The sequence below is a fragment of the Heloderma suspectum genome, chromosome 5, assembly GCF_057233095.1.
Source record: "Heloderma suspectum isolate Gila_16-S chromosome 5, 16-S_ref, whole genome shotgun sequence".
Lineage (NCBI taxonomy): Eukaryota > Metazoa > Chordata > Lepidosauria > Squamata > Helodermatidae > Heloderma > Heloderma suspectum.
This window is the reverse complement of record NC_139462.1, coordinates 2,527,136-2,553,031: the sequence shown is the minus strand read 5'-3', so window position 1 is coordinate 2,553,031 and position 25,896 is coordinate 2,527,136. Positions and strand designations below refer to the sequence as shown.

The 25,896-nt window shown below is 48.8% G+C and overlaps 1 protein-coding gene across 5 annotated transcripts in view; it reads right to left on the bottom strand.

Moving 5' to 3' along the window:
• RAB11FIP5 (RAB11 family interacting protein 5) overlaps window positions 1-5,232 on the bottom strand; it is a 71,702-nt gene extending 66,470 nt beyond the window's left edge. For 3 of the 5 annotated variants that reach the window (XR_014791919.1, XM_084855214.1, XM_084855213.1), the window contains exon 1: window positions 4,577-5,231. Coding sequence is in view for 4 of the 5 variants with exons in the window: in XM_084855214.1 (XP_084711340.1) it covers window positions 4,577-4,998 (422 nt within the window). In the remaining variant the exon portion in view is untranslated. Of the gene's footprint in view, window positions 1-4,576 lie in introns of all 5 variants that reach the window. The other 2 variants (XM_084855211.1, XM_084855212.1) reach the window with 1 other exon arrangement.
• Between the last annotated feature and the right edge of the window lie 20,664 nt (window positions 5,233-25,896).

The window sequence follows — 25,896 nt, the reverse complement described above, 5'->3', positions numbered from 1 at the left end:
ATATTCTAGGATCACATCCTCCCCTGAACAACAGGTTCCAGGGTGAAGCCCTTACTCAGGGTTAAATGCAGGCAAGGAAGAAACCATGTGGGGTCAGACCAAGAGAGGACCAAAGCTGGCTTGTCCATCCACAGGAGGTTAACCAACGCTTCTGGTGCAGGCAGTAAGAGAAACAGAGCATGCCAAGATGGTGCACCGACAAAATCCAAAACTTACTGCAAGCCCACAGCAGTGCATTCTTGAAGAGGGGCTGTCGATTTGGAGTGATGCTTCAGATAAGGATAGTGCTATTCAACATCCCAGGATCAAGCCCTAAACTCTGCTCTCATCCATAGAGAGTTAAGATATCAAGGCGGCACAACATATCCTGAACAAAGAAGATGCAGACAGGATGGTCCTTGCTGATTCCTGTGGCCTGCCCTTTCTGCAGAATCCCAGAGACATCCCCCCCCACACACACACACACACATATCCTGGGGAAATGAAACAGGTGCCTTGAAGCCCTGGAGCCCTAAAATATTAACACACAAGTCACTGGGAGAACACACAGCCTCAAACACACACCCCATACAGGTGAGGTGCTGCTGATCACCAGCACAATTACTGAACATCAACCTCCCTGCATCACAGTGCACAGAACTAACACAGACTCTCACCAGAGAGAGTCAGCAGCCACAGACCGGATGTAGGAAGGCCACACAGCTGAGGCCTTATGTGCCAAATCTCTTTCCCTAGCTCTCTTATCTGAGCTACAGAAGCAACTCCTGGCCTCTTAGGACAGGCGCTCCAGAAGGCATCCACCTAGACCAGCTTCTCTCAAAACAGTGGGCCATGGAACATCAGCGGACCTCAGTCCTGCGGCCTCCCTAGTGCCTCTTTGCTCACCTGCCCCACAGCCTCTGGGCTAGACCAAAGCCAGCAGCACCTCCCTGCTTGCATGGGAGAATGAGTAGGATAGAGAGCAGGGCTGTAGCATGCAAAGTTGGAGGGGAGGAAAGGAAAGCAGAAGCAGAGAGAGGGTACAGACAAGAGACAGAATGGCCACCCAAGTGTGAGAGAAGGAACAGGAAGGGCAATGAGAGACAGACTGAGAGAGAGGTAACACGGAAGTGCCCTCAGCACCTTGCAGGGGAGGGGGCTCACTCCCCGGGGGGGAGGCCACAGGGGGCTTTGAAGGAATTAGAAAGGGGGGTTACTATTTTTAATAATAAACTGAGAATAGAGAGGAGGGGTAAGAAAGGGAAGCTGCTATCGGAGGAAGTGAATTTTTTTTGTACACTGCTTTGGGTTTTTTTTAAAAAAATGAAAACCAGTGTGTGTGTGTGTGTGTGTGTGTGTATATACATACACACACACACACACACATCATTTTAATTAAGTAAATGTGAAAGCAGCAGGAATGAGAGATGATAGAAACAGGCGATTATGGACGGTGGGATAAGGTATAAATGTGAAAAGAGGAGGAGAGAAGTAGTGTCAGGAGATGAGTAAAAATACTTGGAGAGGCATGTGGGAGTGAGAAAGGGGAAAAAATATGCAATAAAAAGTCTTCTACACTTAGTGCATCTGGATCAGGCCATTCTGCCTAAAATGGGAAGGCTGAACCACAACACCTCCAGAGCCAACATCTGTACTTATTATGAACAAGTCGAACTATGGAACTCCCTGCCACAAGGAAATCACCATGGCAAAGGATTTAGCAAAGGGCCCTCCTGGGGGGCGGGGGGGTTAGATATCAATATAAAGTGATATCAGTAATTGCCAGCCTTCACTCTGCTGCCTCCATCTGCTGTCGTTTTGTGGCTAGCGGGCTTCAGTCATTCTCTGTTCTCATGGGCCCTGCCGGTGGAACATTTACGAACCCCTGGCCTGGACTATGAGCAGGGCTCATATTTCTTAAGCACTGAAAAAATATAGATTTGTTACAGGGCAGAGTTGAGCACGGCAGGTATGGGTGGGGTGGAGTAGCATAAGTAGCAGGCAGGGAAGAGGACTCCTTCAGTGCCTTGAAGTGCCCCTTCCTCATCCCCATAGCAAGCACAAGCAGGTCTGTGCAGGCGAAGCACTCTACGTGAAATATGCGGGTCACAACACAGAACTTTTCCATCTTCATTTCAGCACAGCAAGAGAGAGAGAGAGTGCTGCCAGGATGCTGCCAGATCTAACAGAGCTCCCCAAAGGGATGTCAACATTCCCTTTTAGTCTCCAGTGTTTCGTTTTTCTCATCTTGTTAATGCACCTTGAGCAAGAGCCATTTTATGCATCTAATGCACCTTCTGATCGATGTGGGACGGGGGGGGGGGAGAGGGAGAGAGAGAGGAAAGGCTCTTGCAAAATGCCAGAGCTCCGGGTCACCCAATGGAACGGATGGCTGGCAGGAATTGCGAGACAAGAAAGAGGAAGCACCTTCTTGCATTACTGAACGGGTGGGGCTCATGATCAGAGGACATTGCCGCAGCCACTGCTTAAGAAAGGGGAAGGCTACAGACAGGCAATAATCAGTGCCTCAAAGGCCCAATCTAGCCCCTAGATGGTGCCCCACTGGGCCCTTTATCGCAGGGGCGTCCCAATTTGCCCCTCTTAACTAGGCTCCCTGAGCTGCTTGTGGTCCAGCGGCTCTTTAACCCCCTCCTCCCCAAATTAAGCTCTCCTTGAGGTTGCTCACTCCCATAAGGCAAGCAAGAGCATGGTAATGAGCAACTGAAATGCAAAATAAAAGGGAGGGTCTCTGATAAAACCTCCACTGTGCAGGAGAAAGCTGAAAGCTTTCTCATGCCTCGAGAAATGCCCATGCCTCGAGCTTAGCAGGAGTGTTGTCAGTGAGTAGAGCCAATGCTTGCTGGCCCTTCAGTTCTCTTGAAGTCGTGCCTGGCCAAGGAATTAGAGAAACATACAAAGGAGAGAGCAGCCCTTGACTATTAGCCTTACTAGCTAAAAAGCAAGCCTCCACATTCAAGGGTAGCATACCTCCAGTGACCAAATGGCCACCTCCATCAGGCCCCATGAGTTTCCCAGAGGGAAGGTTCACGAAAATATCCACTTGGTTTATTAGCCAAACCTCTACTTGTCCTTGCTACCAATTCCTCAAGCCCTCTAGCAAGCAGAGAGAGCTGGAGGGAGAAACCTGCCTCACTTGCATGGATAAGGAAACAAAATAGCAGGGGAAATGGCTGCGGGTTCTTTTCTGCTCCAAACTGCTGTGCAAGCGAAAGAGAGAACTGAGTGTGTTCATGGGAGCCCCTCTCACCAGAGAAGCTTGCCTCTGACAAGTGGAACTGTGGGTACCTGCCAGAGGGCAACATCTGGTCAGCCAGCAGTGGGATTCTGGGCTAGCTGGACCTTCGCTCTGATCACGCAAGGCAGCATGCTTGTGTTCTATGTTCATCCGATGCACAGCCCGCTCCAAATGCCACTTGCTGGAGGGCAGGAGTGAGGCAAGGATGTTCCCTGCAGGCTGTGTTCGTGGGCTTCCCAGAGGCATCTGGCTGGCCACTGGGGGGGAAAGGGGGCTGCAGTGGGCTAGACAGAGGAGCGCTCTGGTGCCTGACCAGCATCAGGGCTTCCCTTGCGTTCTTGATCCTGGGAAATTCCAGCACAGCTCTTAGCATCCCTTGTAAGAAGATCCTGGTTGCGCTGGAGCTTGGAATCCTACTCCTCGCCATACCCCACCCCCCACCGCGCAAAGTCACGGGTGTGTGGCAAGAGTGACCGCTGCACAGGCTTCACGAGTCTGAACAGGGGGTGGTAAGAGCAGCCCCCACCTCAACATCCCCCAGTTCTAGGCACATTCCCACACGGGCCAGGAAGACAGACAGACTCCGCTGAGCCGGGGGGCGGCGGCGCTAAGAAATACGGGACGCCGCCCAGGGCCTCCCCTGGCGGCCAGCTACGGCACTCCGGGGCCCCGTTTACGGGCAGCACCAGCTCCTCGTCCTCCTGCCGCGCGGGCCGGCCCCCGTTCTGCGCGAGGAGAGTGACTCTGCATTCCTCCTCCCATGATCCAGCGCTCCCAGGGCAGGCAGAGGCCGGGCAGGCCCCTGCCCCGGCGCTGGAGAGCTCCGGCTTCGTCCTCCTGGGCCGGGCGGGGGGCCCGGACCGAGGCGCTCCCGTGCCAGGGCCCGCTTGGCCGCAGCCTGGGCGGCCAGCCTCGACAGCCTCCGAGAAGGCCCGGCCGCGCCGCCGCAGCCCCGAGGGCACGTCGTTCTCGACGAGGGCCCCTTGGCGGCCCGACCGCCCCTCGCCCGCCGCCCTACGGAAATGAACGCACAGGGGGGCGGCGGGCGAGGGGGCGAGGCGCGGGAACGCACGCCCGCCGGAAGGTCACACGGTCTCCCCGGAGGCGCTTCTCCTCCGCCTCTCGCACTCCGCACGCGCTCGGCCACATTAGGCACGGAGAATCCCACGAGCCGCGAAGTCCGGGAACCCGCCGGGGACGCCGCCCCGCCTGCCGCCGCGGCGCCGCGCGCCCTCGCCCAACCCGACTCGCGCCACCCGAGGGGCCCGCTGCGCATGCTGAGCGGCGCTCTCGCGGCACACCGGGCTGAGCCAAAGCGCCCGGCCCGGCCCCTCTACTCACTGGTCCTGGTGGGAGCGGCCGCCCTGGAGCAGCGCGGCCAGCGGCACGGCGGCGCGCCCGAGGAAGCGGTCCATGCCGACGAGCGCCCGCTGCCAGACGGTGAGGTGCAGCAGGAGCGCCTCGGCGTCCGGGGCGGCGTGGGGCGCGGGCGGCGGCGGCACCTCGAGCGCGCACTCCTCGGCCCAGCGCGGGCAGCCGCCCTTCTGCGTGGCCACCGACGTGCGGTGCTTCTGGCGGCCCAGCTGCAGCGCCACGAAGGCGTCGCCCGGGCCCCCCTTGGTCCGCAGCCCCCGCGCCTGCACCACCGTCACCTGGACGTGGCTGGGCAGCCAGGGCGGCGGCGGCTTCGCGCTCGCCGCCGCCGCCGCCGCCTCCTCCTCCTCCTCCTGCGGCCGCAGCGCCGCCACCCGCAGCAGGCTCATCCCGCCGCCGGCGGGCCAGGCCGAGCCCCCCGGCCCGCTTCGCCCGCTGCAACGCACAGCGCAGCGCCGCTCGGAGCGGCGCAGCCCGGGCAGGCAAGAGGCGGCGGCGGCTGCAAAGTTTCTTTGCTCCTCCCGCGCACACGCGCAGCTGCTGCTGCAACCGGGCAGGCGCCGCTTGCGCGAGCTGGCCGGCCGGCCTCCTTCGCTCCCCCTCCCGCCCGCAGAAGGGCCCCTCCCTTCGCAGGCTCCGCCCCGGGCAAGCCCTGCCAGCGAGGCTGCTGCGGCTGCAACCGCAGCACCCCAAGGGCCGCCCGGCGCGGCGGGGGCTACGCCTCCCCGGGGCTGCTCGGCAATGGCCCGCGCGCAGAAGGGCCGCTTGGCCCCGGCCGAGGTGGCCGAGCTGGGGTCCGCGAGAGGCTGCCGGCTTTGGGCCGAGTCGTCGAGCTCCTCTTCCGCGTTGCTCGGCAGGGTTTCGGACGAGCTATCTCCCAGCTGGGCCGGCAGATGCCGGGGCCACACTCGACTCTTCCCCTGGGGCGGGGCAACTTGGGCCCTCCAGATGTTTTAGCCTACAATTCCTTCCATCCTTCACCATTGGCTGGGCTGATGGGCCACATCTAAAGCATCTGGAGGGCCACAAGTCACCCGCCCTGGCCCTAGAGACACTCTGGGCTAGGGCAGCCCTCTGCATGTGTTGAGCTACAACTCCAGCATCCTCTAGCCAGCCTGGGGGAGCAAAACCAACAAGGGGCACATCCACTGGGAATTTCTCCTATTTTCATTTCATTGGAATGAACAGGAGTCAAATGAGATGCCATTCATTTCAGTGGAGGCTCCCAGTGGATGTTGCTATCTTAAAGACTTCCAAGTATACTGGTCCGTCAGGTTTGCAGGGCAGAAAGACTTCCACAAGGCAGGGCTCCAGGCAGCCACCATCCACATGTGGAAGCCGCTCCCACTGTGGAGGCTCCTACATGGACCATTCCCACCTGAAACCAAATGCTCCTGGCAGCCATGGCCCCTGATGCAGACACTCAGCACCTGGTCTGGACATGCACCTAGCCAGTGACGGGCACCTGTCACAGTGGCGGCCATTCCAGCTCCATCCACAGAGCAGACAGTGGAACCAAACCCCCAAAGTAGGGCAGCCCCCTCTTTGATACTTCCATCACAGCCTTCTCACAGTACGCAGCTCCTGTCAATCACTGATGCAGCCTCCACAGAACGCATCAGGTCCTGGAGGCCAGGAGGCAACACCCCTTGGACCAAAAGGGGCTCTTCGCAGCTGGGTCCAGTCACGCCCTAACCAAGCAAAGCACATCAGTCCTGAGAACATCAGAAGAGCCATGCTGGATCAGGTCAGATCCATCAAGTCCAACCTCCTGTTCACACGGGCCAACCAGCTATCGACTGAGAACCCACAAGCAGGACAGGTGTACAACAGCACCCACCTGTCCATGTTCCCCAGTAACTGGTGTAGATAGGCTCACTGCCTCTGGTACTGAAGGTACCACATAGCCATCAGGACTAGTAGCCATCGATATCCTTCTCCAGGAATTTGTCTAACCCCCTTTTAAAGCCATCCAAATTGGTGGCCATCACTACATCTTGTAGCGAATTCTATACTATGGAACAACTACGTGCTGTGTTAAGTCTGTCCTGAATCTCCCACCAATCAGCTTCATAGGATGACCCCAGGTTCTAGTATTATGAGAGAAAAATGTCTCCCTGTCCACATTCGCCACACCATGCGTAATTTTGTAGACCTCTATCATGTCTCCCCTCGCCCTCCTTTTCCAAGCTAAACAATCCCATGCTGCTGTCAGGAGCGCCCTAGCTGCCTCTTGCAGTCCCCTCCAATAGCCAGCTCAGGACACAGACGACAAGGATTCTTTCCAAGGCTTTATTCCTTTACTTTATGACTCTTTCAGATACTAATCACTAGCGACTAAGCAAGGAACAGCACTGGGGAAAGATAGCTGAGTAGCCTAAGCTCCAGCTAAGGCAGTTGGTCCCTGTTTGAAGGAGAACCATGGGAAGACCCTGAACTTATGGGCTAGGGAGAGATCCTCGCTCTTTCCCTTGGGTCCTCGGGACGCGACCGTTGCTTGCGTGCCAAGCTAGCGCTACGCCTCCTTTCCACAGCCTCCATCGCTCGTCGCTCCCTGCGTCTGCGCCGAGCATCCAGCAAGCCCCCCTCCAGCGCTGTCTCGCTGCCAGGGTCACAATCTACCCCAGGAATGCTGGCAGGAGGAATCTCTGCCAGCTGCTGTGCTTGTGAGAGATGAGTGAGCTCCTCTCCCACGGATTGCTGTTCTTCCTCAGAATCAGAATTGCTCTGGGGCTCTATGGGCTCAGTTTCCATCCTGACAGTTGTAACCTTCTCTCATAGGGGAGATGTTCCAGCCCCCTGATCATTTTAGTTGCCCTTTTCTGCACTTTCTCCAGCTCTACAATATCTTTTTTTAAGTGTGGTGAGCAGAACTGGGCACAGTATTTTAGTCACACCATAGATTTGTATATGGGCAGTATGATATTGGCAGTTTTATTCTCAATTCCTTTCCAAATTATGCCTAACATGGAGTTTGCCTTTTTTAAAGCAGTTGCACACTGAGTTGACAGTTTCATCGAGCTGTCCATCACAACCCCAAGATCTCTTTCCTGGCTGGTCACTGCTAGCTCAGATCCCATCAGGTTATACTTGAAGTTGGGCTTTTTGGCCCCAACGTGTATCACTTTACACTTACCTACACTGAACTGCATGGATGCCCATTCTCCCAGTTTGGAGAGATCCTTTTGGAGCTCCTCACAGTTCTTTTGTTGCAGAACCCAGAGTCAGAGAGACCACGGAGTGAAGGAAAAAGAGATTCTTTATTTAACGCGCGGGCTTAAGGCTGGAATCATTTCCAAAGAGCCAGAAGCCCCGAAATACATCAGCACGTTGTTTTTATAGACATTGTGACACATATGAAACAGCTCCTCCTCCCTCTCCCATGTGGGGTTGCAGTCCTCAACATTTCTTCTCCTAGCACCATTGTTTATAATACAAGAACTGGGTTATAGGGTAGCCATGATAAGGAGAGAACAGAACAGCAGAGAACAAGATATACAATTGTATGACCTTTGACAAGACAAGGAATTCCTGTGTCTCGTCAGCTTACAACAATATATTCAAGGGAGAAAGAGCTCAGCAAGAACATGAAGCATGAGACTGCATGAGGCTACTTAGTCTGACTCCTGATATGGCTGCTACACTTTTAACCACTCTAAATAATTTGGTGTCATCAGCAAACTTGGGCACTTCACTGCTCACCCCTAATTCCAGATCATTTTCAGTTGATTATGTAAATTTGTTCTATTTCATGTTGTTATTAGTATTGCACACCACCTGTAGTGGCCAGGTAGCCAGCCAGATGGATGGCTAATACATCAAATAAATATATAAACATTGGTCCTAATACAGATCCCTGTGGGACCCTACTATTTTCTTCCTTCCATTGGGAGAATGTACCATTTATTCCTCCTCTCTGCTTTCTGTTCTTTAACCAGTTACTGATCCATAAGGGGACCTGTCTTCTTATTCCATGACTGCTAAGTTTGCTCAGGACTCTTTGGTGAAGGACTTTGGACTTCCAAAAGGCTTTTGACAAGTAAACAATGTCTACCAGATCACCCCTGTCTACATGTTTACTGACACTCTCAAAGAACTCTAAAAGGTTAGTGAGAATGGACTTGCCTTTGCAGAAGCCATGTTGATTCTTTTTCCGCAGGGCTCATCTTTCTATAAGCTTACTGATCTTATCTCTAATAATGCTTTCAACTAGGGATGTACAGACTGTGTAAAATCCGTTCCATCTGGGTTTCATTGATTGTCAGGCACCTATTGTTCCGTTGTCTGCCCAGTGATGGAATTGTTTTTTTTTCCAATGCAAAAATGTGGAAATTGCCCCCAAATGCGCATTTTCACGCTTTAGCCTATGGGGGGGAAACGCACATTTTTGGCCAGGTTTTTTTTTATTTCGGATACTTTTCTATGATGAAATTTGCACAAAAATCAGGCAAGTTAGAAAAGCCAGTCCGCAAGTCCACAGAATCCGTGTGACAGGGGAAAAGCTAACAGACATTAAGCTGACCGGCCTGTAATTTCCCGGATCCTGCCAGATCCCTTTTTTAAAAATTGGTGTTACATTGGCCATCTTCCAGTCCTCTGGTACAGAGGCTGATCTTGGGGACGTTGCACATTTTGGTTAGAAGATTACCAATCTTATATTTGTGTTCTTTGAGAATTCTAGGATGAATACCATCTGGGTCTGGTGTTTTATTTGCTTTCAGTTTGTCAACAAGGTTGAGAACTTCATCTTTTGTCACCACTATTTGCCTCAGTTCCTCAGACTGCCTTCCTGAAAACATCAGTTCATGAACAAGTATCTGTCCTATATCTTCTACAATGAAGACCGATGAGAAGAATTCATTCAGCTTCTCTGCAATCTCCTTGTCCTCCTTCAGTATCCATTAACTCCACTGTCATCCAATGGTCCACCGGCCTCCCTAGCTGGTTTCCTGTTTCTGATATAGTTAAAGAATTCTTTATTGTTGGCCTTGATGTTGGTAGTGATCTGCTCTTCAAAATGCTTTTTTGCATCTCTTATTGTCTGCTTGCATTGCCTTTGTGCAAGCTTGTACTCCCTTTTGTTTTCCTCACTTGAGCAAGACTTCCATTTTCGGAAGGAAGCCCTCTTTTCTCTAACAGCATCCTTGACACTGCTTGTTAACCATGCCAATGGTGGTACCTTTCCTAACCTGTGGTATACATTTTAGCTGAGTTTCTGTTATTGTGGTTTTGAGTAACCTCCAAGCATTGTGAAGGGATTTAACTCTCTTGACTCCCCTTTCAACTTCCTTTTCACCAGTTCCCTCCTTTTAGAGAAGTTTCCTCTTTTGAAGTCAAATGTGACTATGTTGGACTTCCTGGGCAATTTTCCACTGAAATATACATTAAATCTGATAGCACTGTGGTCACTGTTTCCATTTGGTTCAACCACATTTACATCTCATACGAGGTCCTAGGCAGCACCATTTAGGATTAAATCCAGGGTCACCTCCCCACTGGTTGGTTCCATGACCAACTGTACTAGGGCACGTCTTTGTCGTGACTAGAACATGCATTTATCCAGACAATGTGGGGGTAATTAAAAACACCCATTTTTACAACACTTCCTCGTTTGGAGGCCTCCCTGACTTCATTTTCCATCTCATGATTTCACTTTCTAAAAGCCTTTTTCCTTGGGCATTGATTGTCGGGGAAAGGGAGGGAAAAGCCATACAGCAGCCTTCCCCAACCTGACACTGTCCAGATGCATTGGACTACAACTCACATCACCTAGCCAGCACCCCTAATGGCCATGGTTACTGGGGGTGATGGGTGTTGTAGTCCAACACATCTGGGGGGGCTGGGTTGGGAAAGCCTGCCATTGGGGGGGGGCGCCTCAACAAGCATGAAAGTCCTGGCAGAATCATGAGCCCTTCGGTAAGGACCTGCAGATCACTGCATTCTCTCAAAGGAGATTTAAAAAGTGCCAAGGATGCCACCTCTCCAGGTGAAGGGAGCCTCCCCTTGCCACCATGGGGAGAGGAGGGATGGGGTGTTCCTGGATGGATGCTTGCTGAGCTCACAGCCCCATCTCCAGCATTCCTTTTTACATGGTCAGTTTTTCTCACCCTGGTCATTGTCTCCTGCATTTTCTCTGGTTCAGCTCACAGCCTTTGTTCCTCAGCCCACAGCCTGGCTCTCTGCATTCTCTCTTCATGCTCCAGTCTTCTTAGCTGGATCATCTCCAGGGCCAACTGAGCCCCAGCAGGCTGCACAGAGCTCCTCCATCCAGCCTCTGAATCTAGAGTTTCAGCCATTACTTGTTTCCAATGTGGCATTCCTGCTCTGTCTTACAAAAAGCAACCATAGAGCCAAACAAAAACTAGCATCTCTCTGGTGCCTGAGGTGGAACCTGAAGGCCAAGTTTTGCAGATGGCCTGTCAGACACCAAATGCTGGGAACGTGCTCCCCAGGGAGAGTTTGACCACTCGCTTGGACATGGGGGTCTGGCCAGACTTTCATGCCTGCTGTTGATTCAAATGTTTTTTTCTGGGCTGTACCACAGCGTCACTTTGCTGCCCTGTAAGCCAAGGTAGGTGATTGCTTGGAGAGTTTGCTTAGAAGCATATGCTACAAGATGGTGGTCTTCCATCTCAAGCCCAGGCGCCGGATCTGGCCCACCCAGGGCCCTAACCCAGCCCTCCGGGATTTCCCAGGTGCCCGTGGCCCCTTCCTTTGCCCCTCCCCTCAATTGTGTGGGAGCTTCTTGGCTTTTGGATAGGATGTTGCCCAGCCTAAAAGGCCAGTGCCCCTCTCCAAAGGCCGAGTGACTGGCAGGAGGAGCTTTTTTATTTACTGCATTTATATCCTCTTGCAAGGAACTCAAGGTGGCTTACGTAATCCTCCTCCTCTCCATTTTTGTCAGGAGCACCCTAGCTGCCTCTTTCAGTCTACTCCAATAGCCAGCTCAAGACACAGACAAAAGGATTGTTTTCAAGGCTTTAATCCTTTTACAACTTAATGACTCTTTCAGATGCTAATCACCAGCGACTAAGCAAGGAACAGCAGAGTAGCCTATGCTCCAGGATAGGCAGTTGGTCCCCGTTTGAAGGAGAATCACTTGCAGACCCTGAACTTAAGGGCTAGGGAGAGTTCCTCCCTCTTTCCCTTGGGTCCATGGGACGCAACCGTTGCTTGCACGCCAAACGGGCATTACGCCTCCTTTCCGTGCCCATCATCGCTCGTCACTCCCTGTGTCTGCGTCGAGCGTCTAGCAAGCCCCCCTCCCACACTCTGTCGCTGCCAGGGTCACTATCTATTTCAGGAATGCTGGCAGGAGGAATCTCTGCCAGCTGCTGTGCCTGTGAGGGATGAGCGGGCTCCTCTCCCATGGATTGTTGTTCCTCCTCAGAATCAGAACTGCTCTGGGGTTCTATGGGCTCAGTTTCCACCCTGACAATTTTAGCATCACAACAACAACCCTGTGAGGTAGGTTGGGCTGAGAGTCTGTGACTGGCCCAAAGTCACCCAGTGAGCTTCCATGGCCAAGTGGGGACTAAAACCTGGATCTCCCGGCTCCCGGTCCAACACTCTAGCCACTACACCACACTGGCTTGAAGCTGAAACAGGCTGGCATTTTGGCCCTGCCTCCCATGCCTTCGGCCCCACCCACTACTGGAATGGGGGCCCCACAGCTTCTCTAAAATTGGTGAAACAGGTTGGACACCCATGCTGTAAGAGCAGGTCTCTGACCCCTCCTCTCACCGTCAGGAACACATCTCTTCTGCCTCTCAGAGACAACCTGCTCAGAGGCATCCTCTGTGTTACTTACACAGCCATCATGACCACCATTTCCTGTTAAAACCACCTAAATCCAGCCAGGAAAAGAACCTGCCTTGTGGGGGGGGGGTGCAGAAGAGCTCCTAGCCTAGCCGGGCTGCAATTTTCCAGCACCTCTTCCCAGTTTTACAGTGTAAATGACGACATGGTTAAGCATATGGGCATGACAGATTCTACAGATTCCTGGGCCCAGTGCTCTTCACCATTTTTATTAATGACTTGGAGGAGGAGGTGCAGGGAATGCTGATCAGATTTGCAGATGACACTAAACTGGGCAGGATAGCTAATACTTTGGAAGACAGAAACAAAATTCAAAGTGATCTGGATAGACTGGAGCGCTGGGCAGAAAACAACAGAAGGACATTTAATAGGGACAAATGCCAAGTTCTGCACCTAGGAAAAAGAAACCAAATGCACAGTTACCAGATGGGGGATACGTGGCTCAACAACACAACAAGCGAGAAGGATCTTGGAACTGTTGTCGATCACAAGCTGAATATGAGCCAACAATGTGATGTGGCTGCAAAAAAGGCAAATGCTCTTTTGGGCTGCATTCATAGAAGCATAGCTTCCAAATCCCGGGAAGTACTAGTTCCCCTCTACTCAGCACTGGTTAGGCCTCATCTGGAGTGCTGTATCCAGTTCTGGGCACCACACTTTAAGAAAGATGCAGACAAACTGGAGAGGGTTCAGAGGAGGGCAATAAAGATGATCAGGGGACTGGAAACAAAGCCCTGTGAGGAGAGACTGAAAGAATTGGGTATGTTTAGCCTTGAGAAGACTGAGGGGAGATAGGATTGCACTCTTTAAGGACTTGAAAGGTTGTGACAGAGAGGAAGTCCAGGATCTCGATCATCCCAGAGTGCGGGACACAGAATCATGGGCTCAAGTGACAAGAAGCCAGATTCTGGCTCAACCACAGGAAAAACCTCCTGACTGTTGGAGCAATATGAAAATGGAACCAATTCCCTAGGGAGGTGGTGGGCTCTCCCACAATGGAGGTGTTCAAGACGAGGCTGGACAGCCATCTGTCAGATATGCTCTGACTTGGATTCCTACATTGAGCAGGGGGTTGGACTCGATGACCTTGTAGGCCCCTTCCAAACCAACTATTCTATGATTCTATGATTCTACATTATAACATGCCAGGCAATTCCAACAGTTCCAACTAAGGACTATTTAGTAAAGAATTAAGACAGAGAGATCTTATGAGATGTTGCTTTTAAAGAATTTTTTTAAAATTCTTTTTCTTGTAACATACACTTCTATGCCAGTGGGACTCTGTTGTTAACCTCCGGTGAATACAGGACAAAGCACAGGCTATCCCAGTACAATCAGAAAGCTAGAAACATAAAGGGAATAGAGACTATGGAAGGAAAAGACACTCCAGTGGTGGTGACCTGCAAGATCTGTGCAATATTTGTCTTCTTGCCTGAGATCAACATGGCCTATACGTGCAACAAGTGCAAGCTGATTGCACTGTTGGGAGACAAAGTAAGAGGACTGGAAATGGGAAATGCTGAGGTGAGGAAAAATGGAGTAGAGGATACTCCTTGGAAAAGGGTGACAGTTAGGAAAAGAAGAACTAGATGCCACTCTGCACCAGTGGAAGCAGTGGAACCGATTCCAGGTACTTCAGGATGAGACTGGAGGACAGCCTGCAGAGGAAGAATCACAGGGGAACCTGCATGAGAGTGAGCAAGAGGCTGAAAGTCAGTCAAGCAGAGGCGATGCAACCCAGGCCTACAACAAAAAGAGAAGAGTGGTAGTAGTGGGAGACTCCTTCCTGCGTGGGATCGAGACCCAAGTATGTCGCAAAGACCCATGGACTCGCCAGGTATGTTGTCTCCCAGGAGGACAGAATTGCAGGGATGGCGTCAGGAAGGCTAAAGCGGAGAACGAGGTGAGGTTAGCGAGGGATGCTAAAAACAACAAAAAGGCTTTCTTCAGCTACGTGCATAGTAAAAGGCAGAGGAAAGAAATGGTTGTTCAGCTATTAAATAAGGATGGCAAAATGATAACAGATGACAAAGAAAAGGCAGAGGTGCTCAATTCCTACTTTGGCTCAGTCTTCTCCCAAAAGAGGGTCTATGGCCCCCCTGGCAAAGGCGAAGTACAGGCTGAAGGGGCAGGATTGCAGCTTGAGATCGACAGGCATATGGTCAAGGAACACCTCATTACTTTGAATGAGTTCAAATCTCCAGGGCCAGATGAACTGCATCCTAGAGTAATAAAGGAACTGGCAGAAGAACTCTCAGAACCGCTGTCTATTCTCTTTGAGAAATCATGGAGGACCGGGGAAGTGCCAGATGACTGGAGGAGGGCTAACGTTGTCCCTATCTTCAAAAAGGGTAAAAAGGAGGAACCTGGGAACTACAGACCAGTCAGTCTGACATCAATCCCTGGGAAAATTCTGGAGCAGATCATAAAGCAATCCATCTGGAAGCACCTTGACAACAATGCCGTGATTACTCGAAGCCAACATGGATTTGTCAAAAACAAGTCCTGCCAGACAAATCTGATCTCATTTTTTGATCAAGTCACCTCCCTTGTAGACCGTGGGAATGCTGTAGACATCATATACCTCGACTTCAGCAAAGCTTTCGACAAAGTGCCCCATGATATCCTGATGAGCAAACTTGCTCGAAGTGGGCTAGATGAAACAACGATCATGTGGATCCACAGTTGGCTACAGAATTGGACTCAAAGAGTGCTTATCAATGGGACCTTCTCAAGCTGGGGAGAGGTAACGAGTGGGGTACCGCAGGGCTCAGTCCTGGGCCCAGTGCTCTTCAACATTTTTATTAATGACTTGGAGGAGGAGGTGCAGGGAATGCTGATCAAATTTGCAGATGATACAAAATTGGGAGGGATAGCTAATACTTTGGAAGACAGAAACAAAATTCAAAGTGATCTGGATAGACTGGAGTGCTGGGCAGAAAACAACAGAATGGCATTTAATAGGGACAAATGCCAAGTTCTGCACCTAGGAAAAAGAAACCAAATGCACAGTTACAAGATGGGGGATACGTGGCTCAACCACACTACGAGCGAGAAGGATCTTGGAATTGTCGTCGATCACAAGCTGAATATGAGCCAACAATGTGATGTGGCTGCAAAAAAGGCAAATGCTATTTTGGGCTGCATTAATAGAAGCATCGCTTCCAAATCCCGGGAAGTACTAGTTCCCCTCTACTCAGCACTGGTTAGGCCTCATCTGGAGTACTGTGTCCAGTTCTGGGCACCACACTTTAAGAAGGATGCAGACAAGCTGGAGAGGGTTCAAAGAAGGGCAACAAAGATGATCAGGGGACTGGAAACAAAGCCCTATGAAGAGAGACCGAAAGAACTGGGCATGTTTAGCCTTGAGAAGAGAAGACTGAGGGGAGATATGATAGCACTCTTCAAGTACTTGAAAGGTTGTCACAGAGAAGAAGGCCAGGATCTCTTCTTGATCATCCCAGAGTGCAGGACACGGAATAATGGGCTCAAGTTACAGGAAGCCAGATTCCGGCTGAACATCAGGAAAAACTTCCTGAGTGTCAGAGCAATACGGCAATGGAACCAATTACCTGGGGAGGTGGTGGGCTCTCCCACACTGGAGGCCTTTAAGACGAGGCTGGACAGCCATTTGTCAGGGATGCTCTGACTTGGATTCCTGCATTGAGCAGGGGGTTGGACTCGATGGCCTTGTAGGCCCCTTCCAATCCTACTATTCTATGATTCTATGACAGATTAGAGACGTGACTGAAAGGTTGCTTGCACTCATAAAGCCCACTGAAAGGTATCCCTTTCTTCTCATCCATGTGGGAACAAATGATACCACCAAGCGGAGCTACGAAGAGATCACGTCGGACTTTGAAGCTTTGGGAAGGAAACCCGAGAACTTTGGGGCCCAGACAGTTTTCTCATCCATCCTTCCAGTAGTTAGAAGAGGGGTAGAAAGGGAAAGAAAAATACTCCGGGTAAATGACTGGCTACGAAGGTGGTGCCAGCACGAGAGATTTGGATTCTGGAACTTTACTATACTTCCTGGAAGATGGAAAGTTGGCAAGGGATGGGTTGCACCTCACAAAGACAGGGAAGAATGTGTTTGGCCACGGCATGAAGAACTTCATCCGGAGGGCTTTAAACAGAATCCTATGGGGGAGGAAGACATAAAGTTTGGGGTAGCGATGGACAAAGGCTTATGCACCACAACGGAGAGAACAGCTCTAATAGCGAACAAAAATAGTCTTCAAAAACACGTAGGAGGAAAGCCAGACTATAAAGCATATAGTCTTCCGACGTCTACATATGAATGTTCCGTGTATGGGAAACAAATAGAACAAATGTGAACTCTTAATATGGGAGGGAAATTATGACTTCATAGGCATAATTAAACTTGGTGGGATGACTCCCATGACTGGAATATGGCAATTGAAGGATATAACTTGTTCAAAAAGAACAGGAGGAACAGAAAGGGAGGTGGGGTTGCACTGTATGTGAAAAATACATATCTCTGCACAGAAATACAGGAGGATGAGCTTGGCATCCACATCGAGAGCATCTCGGTTAAAATCAATGGAGCAAAGTTAAAAGGAACATGGTGGTCAGAATCTACTACTGGCCACCCAATCAAAGAGAAGGCGAGGATGAAAAGTACATTGCCAATGTTTCAAGGAATCTTGATGTAGATGTAACCTCCCTTGTGGACTGTGGGAATGCTGTGGACATAATATACCTCACCTTCAGCAAAGCTTTCAGCAAAGTGCCCCATGGTATCCAGATGAGCAAACTAGCTCAAAGTCGGCTAGATGAAACAACTATCAGGTGGATCCACAGTTGGCTACAGAATCGGACTCAAAAAGTGCTTATCAATGGGATCTTCTCAAACTGGGGAGAGGTAATGAGTGGGGTACCACAGCACTTAGTCCTTAGTCCAGTGCTCTTCAACATTTGTATTAATGACTTGGAGGAGGTGGTGCAAGGAATGTGGATCAAATTTGCAGATGACACAAAATTGGGCGGGATAGCTAATACTTTGGAAGACAGAAACAAAATTCAAAGTGATCCTGATAGGCTGGAGCGCTGGGTAGAAGACAACAGAATGACATTTAATAAGGATAAATGCCAAGTTCTGCACCTCAGATTCCAGGATTATCTCCCCAGAGCTTTACCAACACAAAAAGCTGTACTGAGACTCCTATTTCATAGGCGAAAACAGGGCTGACGTGTTCCATAATAATATATACTTTAAGAAATATCAACAACTTCTGAGGGATGATTTAAGAAATGTTAACAATATTTGAGAACATCTGAGGACCTGGAAGATCTGTTTGAGAGAAACATGTATCTGCGCGGAGGAGAAGAAAGGAGCTGGCATCAACTCCCCCCGCACCCCATGTGTCAGAAGTTTCGAGAACAGAAGATATAGGGGAATTAATTACTCTGATAAAGACTTTATCTTCGCTATTTACGGAGCAAGCCAAAAGGTTGGATTTAATCCAAATTCCATCACCGCCTTGCAAGGAGCTGTAGATTTAATTAATGCGTCATGGCAAAAAATGGAGACGAAAATTAATGAGCTAGAAGACCGAGTGGCAGGAAATGAAACTATGACACAAATTTGTTTTAAAAATGCCTCTGATAGAATTTCTCCTGGAGGCTTTCACGAGGAGATCCAGTGTACGTATTATTGGGATTAAAAATCTGTCTAATGATGTAAAATTGCCTATTTTTGTGGATAAACTTTTGCATGAGATACTCCCTATCCCATCTGATTATTTACTTGATATTGAGCAGGCATTTCGTGTGCCAAATGCTAAAGGGACTTATTACATGTTCATAGTTCAATTTGCAAAAGTCTCCACAAAGAATTATATCCTGGGTTTGGCAAGAGTGGGTAGAAGCCTTTCCTGGAAACAAGATAAAGTTATGTTATTTCCAGACTACATCAAAGAGGTGGCGAATAAAAGAAGGCAATTTATCAAAGCAAAAAATATGGCAAAACAAATGAACTTACATTACTTAAAATATCCTGCTACACTTTGTATTGTGTCTGAAGGTCAGATGAAGAAGTTTCAAAAACATGAAATGGTGGAGTCATGGCTGAATGTAAAAATGCGTGAGAATTCTGTTACAACCCCATGAACTGGAATCTTTAAACAAGCTTTGTTAACTGTTTGTGTTTAGTTTACATGATCCAGGCTAGCTCAGAAGATAAATGATTATACATACAGTATATTCGTTTACTCTTTCATCTTTTGTTTTTTCTTGCCTTTCTTTATATTTTTTATTTCAAAATAGGTAATATATCTAGTATAAAATATCTTACTGACTGTTGAAGGTTTCTATTAAGTTTTATTATTATATAACACTATATTTTATTATTATTATTAATAATAATAATATAGGCTTCTGGGAATGAATTGTAGACCTGTTTCTTTGATATAAGATTGATGATATGATATAGAAATGTAAGGTTGTTTATTAAACTGTAAGACTGTTAAGGTTATATAGTTTTTAAAATAGAATAGCATCGGAGGCCGGGGGGTATTGGAGTTTAAACATAATTCTTTAAGGGAGAGGGGGAGGGAAGGGGAAAGAATCTTTTTTCTTCACTTCCTTTTCTCCTCCCTTTTCCTTTTTTTTTCTTTTTCCTTCTCTCTTTGTTATTGTGGTGTCCTCATCAGAATATTGTATTGTTGGGAAATTGTAGTATTGATCAGGTTGTTGGTAATTTTGGTATTGTTTATTTCATTTATAAAGATAAAATATATAAAGATATATAAAAAAGACTAAAAGAGTGCTTATCAGTGGGATCTTCTCAAACTGCAGAGAGGTAAGGAGCGGGGTACTGCAGGGCTCAGTCCTGGGCCCAGTGCTCTTCAACATTTGTATTAATGACTTGGAGGAGGAGCTGCAGGGAATGCTGATGAAATTTGCAGATGACACAAAATTGGGCAGGATAGCTAATACCCTGGAAGACAGAAACAGAATTCAAAGTGATCTTGATAGGATGGAGTGCTGGGCAGAAAACAGCAGAATGAAATTTAATAGGCATAAATGCCAAGTTCTGCACCTAGGAAAAAGAAACCAAATGCACAGTTACAAGATGGGGGATACTTGGCTCAACAATACTACAAGCAAGAAGGATCTTGGAATTGTTGTCAACTGCAAGCTGAATATGAGCCAACAATGTGATGTGGCTGCAGAAAAGGCAAATGCTAATTTGGGCTGCATTGCCTTGTTGTGGCGAAGGGGCTTGCGTAACTCAGTGAAGCCATAAGTTGTGCCGTGCAGGGCCACCCAAGACGGACAGGTCATGGCGGAGAGTTCTGACAAAATGTGGTCCACTGGAGAAGGAAATGGCAACCCACTCCAGTATTCTTGCCAAGAAAACCCCATGGAACGTATCACAAGGCTAAAAGATATGACGCCGGAAGATGAGCCCCTCAGGTCGGAAGGTGTCCAATACACTACTGGGGAATAGCAGAGGGAATTTCCAAGTAGCGCCAGAAAAAGTGAAGCGGCTGGGCCAAAGCCAAAAGGACACTCAGCTGTGGATGTGTCTGGTGGTGAAAAGAAAATCCGATGCCGTGAAGAACAATATTGTTTAGGAACCTGGAATGTAAGATCAATAAATCAAGGTAAGCTGGAGGTGGTCAAACATGAGATGGCAAGATTGAACATCGATATCTTGGGAATCAGCGAACTAAAATGGAGAGGCATGGGCGAATTTAATTCAGGTGACCATCATATCTACTACTGTGGGCAAGAATCCCGTAGAAGAAATGGAGTAGCACTCATAGTCAGTAAAAGGGTGGGAAAAGCAGTACTGGGGTACAATCTCAAAAACGATAAGAATGATTTCAGTACGAATCCAAGGCAAACCATTCAACATCACAGTAATTCAAGTCTATGCCCCAACCACTGAGGCTAAAGAAGCTGAGGTTGATCGGTTCTATGAAGACCTACAACACCTTCTAGAACTGACACCAAAAAAATATGTCCTCTTCATCATAGGGGATTGGAATGCTAAAGTAGGAAGTCAAGAAATCACTGGGATAACAGGCAAGCATGGCCTTGGTGTACAAAATGAAGCAGGACAAAGGCTCATAGAGTTTTGCCAAGAGAACATGCTGATCATAGCAAACACCCTTTTCCAACAGCACAGGAGGCGACTCTACACATGGACATCACCAGATGGTCAATATCGAAATCAGATTGATTATGTGCTTTGTAGCCAAAGATGGAGAAGCTCTATACAGTCAGTCAAAACAAGACCTGGAGCTGACTGTGGCTCAGATCATGAGCTGCTGCTTGCAAAATTTCGGCTTAAATTGAAGAACATAGGGAAAACCACTAAACCATTCAGGTATGACCTAAATCATATCCCTTATGAATATACAGTGGAGGTGAGGAATAGATTTAAAGGATTAGACCTGATAGACAGAGTGCCTGAGGAACTATGGACGGAGGTCCGTAACATTGTTCAGGAGGCAGCAACTCAATCCATCCCAAAGAAAAAGAAATGCAAGAAAGCAAAGTGGCTGTCTGATGAGGATTTACAAGCAGCTGAGGAAAGAAGGAAAGTGAAAAGCAAGGGAGAAAGGGGAAGAAATATCCAACTGAATGCAGAGTTCCAGAGAATAGCAAGGAGAGACAAGGAGGCCTTCTTAAATGAACAATGCAAAGAAATCGAGGAAAACAACAGAATGGGAAAGGCTAGAGATCTCTTCAAGAAAATCGGAGATCTCAAGGGAACGTTTTGTGCAAAGACGGGCATGATAAAGGACAAAGAAGGCAGGGACCTAACAGAAGCAGATGAGATTAAGAGGTGGAAAGAATACACAGAAGAACTATACAGGAAAGATCTTAATGTCCCTGATAGCCGTGATAGTGCGGTCACTGAACTCGAGCCGGACATCCTAGAGAGTGAAGTCAAGTGGGCCTTAGGAAGCATTACTAACAACGAAGCTAGTGGAGATGACAGTATTCCAGCTGAGCTATTTAAAATCCTAAAAGATGATGCTGTTAAAGCGCTGCACTCAATATGCCAACACTTTTGGAACACTCAACAGTGGCCACAAGACCACAAAGGTCAGTTTACATTCCAATTCCAAAGAAGGGCAACGCCAAAGAGTGTTCAAACTACCGCACAATTGCGCTCATTTCACATGCCAGCAAGGTGATGCTCAAAATCCTACAAGCTAGGCTTCAGCAGTATGCGAACCGAGAACTACTGGAAGTACAAGCTGGGTTTCAAAGAGGCAGAGGAACTAGAGATCAAATCGCCAACATTCGCTGCATCATGGAGAAAGCAAGAGAATTCCAGAAAAACGTCGATTTCTGCTTCATTGACTACGCTAAAGCCTTTGATTGTGTGGATCACAAGAAACTCTGGCAAATTCTTAAAGAGATGGGAGTACCAGACCACCTTACCTGTCTCCTGAGAAACCTGTACAAGGGTCAAGAAGCAACAGTAAGAACCAGACATGGAACAACCGATTGGTTCAAAATTGGGAAAGGAGTACGACAAGGCTGCATATTGTCGCCCTGCTTATTTAACTTATATGCAGAGTACGTCATGAGAAACGCCGGGTTGGATGAATCACAGGTCGGAATTAAGATTGCCGGGAAAATTATCAACAACCTCAGATACGCAGATGATACCAGCCTAATGGTGCAAAAGAGTGCAAGAGCTGAAAGAGGAGAGTGCAAAAGCTGGTTTGAAACGCAACATTAAAAAAACAAACATCATGGCATCTGGCCCCATCAATACCTGGCATATAGAAGGGGAAGAAATGGAAGCAGTGACAGATTTTATTTTCTTGGGCTCCAAGATCACTGCAGACGGTGACTGTAGCCATGAAATTAAAAGACGCTTGCTCCTTGGGAGGAAAGCTATGGCAAACCTAGACAGCATAGTAAGAAGCAGAGACATCACCTTGCCGACAAAGGTCCATCTAATCAAAGCTATGGTTTTCCCAGTAGTAACGTATGGCTGCGAGAGCAGGACTATAAGGAAGGCTGAGCACCGAAGAATTGATGCTTTCGAACTGTGGTGCTGGAGAAGACTCTTATGAGTCCCCTGGACTGCAAGGAGATCAAATCAGTCCATCCTAAAGGAAATCAACCCTGAGTGCTCATTGGAAGGACAGAGACTGAAGCTGAAGCTCAAATATTTTGGCCACCTAATGCGAAGAGAAAATTCTCTGGAAAAGACCCTGATGCTGGGAAAGACTGAAGGCAAAAGGAGAAGGGGACGGCAGAGGATGGGATGGCTAGATAGCATCACTGATGCAATGAATATGGACTTGAGCATGCTCCGGGAGAGAGTGCAGGACAGGAAGGCCTCGCGTGCTATGGTCCATGGGGTTATGAAGAGTCGGACACGACTGAACGACTGAACAACAACAACAATAGAAACATAGCTTCCAAATCACGGGAAGTACTAGTTCCCTTCTATTCAGCACTGGTTAGGCCTCATCTGGAGTACTGTGTCCAGATCTGGGCACCACACTTCAAGAAAGATGCAGACAAACTGGAGAGTGTTCAAAGGAGGGCAATGAGGATGATCAGGGGACTAGAAACAAAGTCCTATGAGGAGAGACTGAAAGAACTGGGCATGTTTAGCCTTGAGAAGACTGAGGGGAGATAGGATAGCGCTCTTTAAGGACTTGAAAGGTTGTGACAGAGAGGAAGGCCAAGATCTCGATCATCCCAGAGTGCAGGACACAGAATCATGGGCTCAAGTGACAGGAAGCCAGATTCTAGCTCAACCACAGGAAAAACCTCGTGACTGTTAGAGCAATACGACAATGGAACCAATTCCCTAGGGAGGTGGTGGGCTCTCCCACACTGGAGGCATTCAAGATGAAGCTGGACAGCCTTCTGTCAGGGATGCTTTGACTTGAATTCCTGCATTGAGCAGGGGGTGGGACTTGATGGTCTTATAGGCCCCTTCTAACCCTATTATTCTATGAATCTATGAAAACAGAATATAAAATTGACAAAATAGCCCTTACTTAAGAGAAATCCTAAAGTACAGGCGAAGCCCTGAGCGCCATAGATAGGAACATGAAAGCTGACTTATACCAAGTCGTCGTCATCCCCCCCGCCCTGTTCCATCTAGCCCAGTATTGCCAACACTGACCAGCAGCAGCAGCTCTCCAGGGTTTGCAGGCAGGATTCTTTTCCAAGTCCTACATCGGGGGGTCATGTCAGGGATCGAAGCTGAGACATTCTGCATGCAAAACAGGGGCTCCTCTACCCCTAAGAACGTAAGGAGAACTGTGCTGTATCACACCAAGGTCCTCCTATAGGTGCAAGAGGGCAGACAGCATCCATCTTCCACCTACAGAATACCAGGGATCCATACTAGGGCCAGTGTTTTTCCACTTATTCATAAATGATCTGGAGTTAGGAGTAAGCAGTATAGAGGCCAGGTTTGCTGACAACACCAAATTATTTAGGCTGGTTAAAACAAAACACGATTGTGAGGAGCTCCAAAAACATCTCTCCAAACTGGGAGAATGGGCATCCAAATGGCAAATGCATGCACTGCAAGCAAGTGTTAAATGATGTACATTGGGGCAAAAAATCCCAACTTCAAGTATAAGCTGATGGGATCTGAGATCCTGGGGCTATGGCGGACAGCTCGATGAAAATGTCGACCCAGCGTGTGGCTGCTGTGAAAAGGGCAAATTCCATGTTAGGCCTAATTAGGAAAGGAATCAAAAACAAAACTGCCAAGATCATACTCCCCTCATACAAATCAATGGTGTGACTATACTTAGAATACTGGGTACCGTTCTGGTCACTGCATCTATCTATTTATTTATTTATAGTAGAGTTGAAAAAAAGTGCAGAAAAGGGCAACTAACATGATCAAGGGGATGGAGCAACTCCCCTATGTGGAAAAGATACAACATCTGGGACTGGTTATCTTAGAAAAGAGGCAAGTATGGGGACACATGATAGAGGTGTACAAAATTATGCATGATCTAACCCTGTGGAAGAGATTTCAGTCGGAATGCATGAGGGGGTGGGCAACCTCCTCCTGGTGAGCAAGTTCATAGGCGGCAGCAAAACATCTCAGGATAGCCCTGGTTATGACCCTAGCAGCCCCATTCTATGCTTGTTGGTTCAGAAAACAGCCGGTCCCACTGAACTCTACCAGACTTGTTTCCATGCTCTGAGGGCTCCAACCCTATTCTCATAGCATCCCTATCAAGCATGATTAACTACTGTTGTGATACCCTCTTGTAAATGGGGAAAGCAGGGCTCAAAGGATGGAGTCAGTTTACAAGTGGGTAGTGAAAGGTTAAACAATTTGGCAGGTGGGTTCCACTTCAAACCCCCTGCCAAGCACAAATGCAAATAGAATGCAATGGATGCAGTTAAGTTTTGTCTCCTGCAAGGTCCAAGCCATGGGGAGGTGTATATAGGCAGCGGGGGGGAGGAATGAAATAGCCCCCAAGAGGAGGCCTCCTGCTAGGTCCCTCTCTAGACATCCGTCAGAAATAGCCGCTCTAGATCAGGAAGTGCCCTGCAACAGCCCCCACCCCATCCCTGTTGCCACTCAGCAAAAGGTGCATGACGCTTTCTTACAACACACCACACAGGTCTTCAGAAATGTATTCCTGGCCTGACCACCGGGCCTTGCAGGAGTGAGTCCCGCCTTTCATCCTGGCTGTTTCCACTGAACTCCAAGGCCCTGCTCTGATGGACACCCACTACACATGCCAGCAGAGAGCTTCTGGCTGGCTGGAGCCAATTTGGGCAAATCCCACACAGGATCATCTTCACAGCAGCTGCATCTCTCCCCCAGACAAGGACACCTCCTCTCTGCTCCACACACCCAGTGCCCTTGAGGAGCACCTGCCAGCAGGATTAGACGGCGTCCTGTCCTCCTCCAAACAGCCACATGAGCCTGGGGGTACCAGGAAAATGAGGCATTTTTAGCTGCCTTTAATGTGAAAAGCACTTTGGCCTTCCTGAAAGGGTTGTCGTTTTCCTCCTCCTCAGGACCACTGCCCAATCTCACTCATCCAGGGGTTAACTCTCTCAAAAAAAGGCAGGCACTGGGGCTCAAGCCCAAGGCTGGCCTTAGGGGTGGGTGAACTGAGCAGTCACCCAAGGTGCCAAGCTGAGGGGGGGGGGCCACTGAGCTGAGTGAGGTGCCAAAGTGAGCTCAGTGGCTATGTTTTTTGAAAGTACTGTCTGGAGTGAGCTAGGGTGGCAAAAAGCAAGTGTCTGTAACCTTTCTTTCAAGGTTCTACAGGCTGTTTGGATATTAATTCAAAAATTATCTTCCATTAGTTTTAAAGAGGCCAGGATTTCTTCTCGATCATCCGCATGCAGGACACAGAATAATGGGCTCAAGTGACAGGAAGCCAGATTCCATCTGTCAGGGATGCTCTGACCTGGATTCCTGCATTGAGCAGGGGGTTGGACTCGATGGCCTTGTAGGCCCCTTACAA